Source organism: Buceros rhinoceros, unplaced genomic scaffold, assembly GCF_000710305.1.
Source record: "Buceros rhinoceros silvestris isolate BGI_N320 unplaced genomic scaffold, ASM71030v1 scaffold13921, whole genome shotgun sequence".
Lineage (NCBI taxonomy): Eukaryota > Metazoa > Chordata > Aves > Bucerotiformes > Bucerotidae > Buceros > Buceros rhinoceros.
In genome coordinates, this window is record NW_010392597.1 from 22,070 (window position 1) to 24,687 (window position 2,618).

General features: G+C 40.9%; 1 protein-coding gene across 1 annotated transcript in view; it reads right to left on the reverse strand.

The window, feature by feature from the left end:
• Nucleotides 1-256: 256 nt before the first annotated feature.
• Nucleotides 257-2,618, reverse strand: part of NAB1 (NGFI-A binding protein 1 (EGR1 binding protein 1)) — a 17,759-nt gene continuing 15,397 nt past the window's right edge. Inside the window, exons 8-10 of the mRNA XM_010144557.1 lie at nucleotides 2,581-2,618; nucleotides 1,448-1,597; nucleotides 257-348 (exon numbers count right to left, since the gene is read on the reverse strand). The exon at nucleotides 2,581-2,618 is cut by the window's right edge and continues 5 nt beyond it. Coding sequence (XP_010142859.1) covers nucleotides 257-348; nucleotides 1,448-1,597; nucleotides 2,581-2,618 — 280 coding nt within the window. The remainder of the gene's footprint in view (nucleotides 349-1,447; nucleotides 1,598-2,580) is intronic.

Below are 2,618 nucleotides of genomic sequence, written 5' to 3' on the forward strand. Positions count from 1 at the left end.
CCCACAATATTAACTTGTGAATCTTCCCATGTTATAAAACCACTTCTACAGGAATGTTTATCCACCTGTATTACTGTTTTAGTTTGCAGTGTCTCTTGCTTCCCTGTTTCCACAGATTACTGTACCAGTACTTAGGCTTTGGCTATTGAAATCTCTTATTTGAATGAGGCAACGCTGGTTATTAAGGCTGGTTTTTTTCTTTCTCTCTTGTGAAGTTTCATTCTTTACTGTGACACCATTTTCCAGAGCAGAAGGACTATCTTGTGTCTTCAGGTTCTGTTTTTATGACCTTCCTTTCTATGTTGTTAAAAGCCGAATGAGGAAAATCCTTTAAAATACCAAGGCCTTCTGCATTAAGAAAAGAAAGAAAGAACGAAAGAAAGAAAGAAGGAAGGAAAGAAAGAAAAAAGATGATGTTAAAAAACACTGCTTGGAAACAAATACATTCTGTTCTTAATTCAAGAAAAAGGTCTGTGAAGCATATGGATACTAACAGTTGAAGCAGTAAATTCTGCCTCCTCCTACTGGGCTTTAAGCCAGCTGGGTCAGAACCACCTCAGAGTAATGACCTCAGATTTACTTCAATTCCCTCTTAGTGGAGACGCACTCTTCACTTGCATTTTGAAAGGGAATTTCACTGGAAATTTCACCACGTAAATTATCGCTGGGACTGAGACAAACTGCAAAAAAAGATGAGCTAAGATTGCGATACACCAAAGAGGAAGATACAAGATTCTGTCCTGTCTTGAAAACAACTACTTTTGCACCTTGTCTTTCAAATAACCTCTTTCCCATTGCATCTTCCAAACTCAGGTGGGATTTTATTACTATTGCTAAAGCTGTGAGAGTCTCAAGAATTCCTCGCTTTATCTCAGTGTGACGAGCATTAAAATGAAACAACCCATATACATTTCACAAAGGATTCTTGCTGTCTCCTATCAAATTTAGAACGAGTTTCTCCCAGTGCCAGAGGTATGACAATACTGCCAGTGAGCAGCAGTCACTGGATGGTAAACCCAGTCTAAAAGACTTACTGCACAATTTGGTTCATAGCACAGAAACAGTGCTTGGTCCTTATAAACCACATAAATATAAAAAGTCTGAGTGAAACCATATCATAATCAAACTGCATTACAATGATGGCAACATAAGTATTTAACAGCAGCAGTGTGGGTCAATACCGCTCTGAGGACAAACATGCCAGAATTTGCTTATCTGAACCTAGTTACTGCACCCTCTACACTTTTCCCAAACAACATTAAATCCAGTTCTCCATTAGCAAGTACCACTCCTCTTGAAGTTCTGTCCAAAGCCGTGATTAAAAGGTTACACACAAAACACGCCAGGCAGAGCTACTAGCTCCTTCATTCAGAGACATCGTGAATCAGTATGTTCATCACAGGCTTTTAAAGAAGTGGTAGGTAGTATTACAAGAGACAGCACTAACCTGAGGACTGGGACTTTGCCTCACCACCGGGGTAAAGCCGGATCAAGTCACTGCACAGTGGTTTTCCAACATGCTGCTCTCCATCAAGTGAAATGTGCTGCAACTGTCTACTTGGCAGATTCGACATTCGGAGATTCAGCGGTCTTTCACCTGGAAGTTGTTCACAGTGAAACACTGATGCATTAAAAGCAAAGCAGTGTAAAAAAAAAAAAGTAGAGACTTCAAGACATACCAATTCTATCACCAAAAATGCACCCTGAATTCCAGCTGCTCAGAGTGGATTTCTAGTAAAACAAGGCTTATACAAACACACTGCTTTGCAGAGTATTCCAGAAGACACTGCTGGAATGGGACACTCCAAATGAAAACCTACTGTTTAATGCTTACTTGTATCGATTCCCTTAGTTTCTGCCTCTACTGCTTCTCTCCCCACCCCCCAAACAAACTAGCTCTTCAAAAACAGATACAAGAACTTCTGGTTGTATTTCTTGTGTTTGTAACATTTTGTCTCATTTCACAACAGTAAAAGAAGAAATCCAAATAGAATGCACTCAAACAAAACAAACACTCCTAAAATTAATTCCAGCCAAGGAACAGGCAGTTGGTAAATCAAAGAGATAACCACAAAACCGTAAGCTTTTTGAAGAATAACAAGCTACTAAGATCATCATTAGAATCTGCTTAGTTCTAAGTAATTTACATAGCCAGCTTCTCAGGTTTTGTTCCCAGACTGTGCAAACAGGTAAACAAAAGGGGTACCAGCTACATTACCTGCCTTTCCTTCAGTTGCCACAAAGCAAGAACACAAATGAAATGCAACATTCTGCTCTACTTTCAAAACTTAGGATAAAGCCAGAGCCAAGTTCTGACTTCAGTGATAGCGCATCCCACCTTCTTCCCTCCCCACATTACCCACAGGGAAAGCAGTTTGCCCAGGTGCATTAGAGGAACGGAGTGGAATCCGACTGTACATCGGACCGCCTGACGCAGGCTGTAAGCACTTCAGGGCAGAGATCCTGCCTTGTCCGTTCAGTGCTCAGTGTTCTACACTAGGTAAATAACACCACTGACAAAGGTTGCATCATATTGAGTGCATTTGCTGGCAGCACCGCCGTGCCTGGGAGCTACCATACCTTGTCCATCAGCATTATCTAATGACATGCCATTGGGG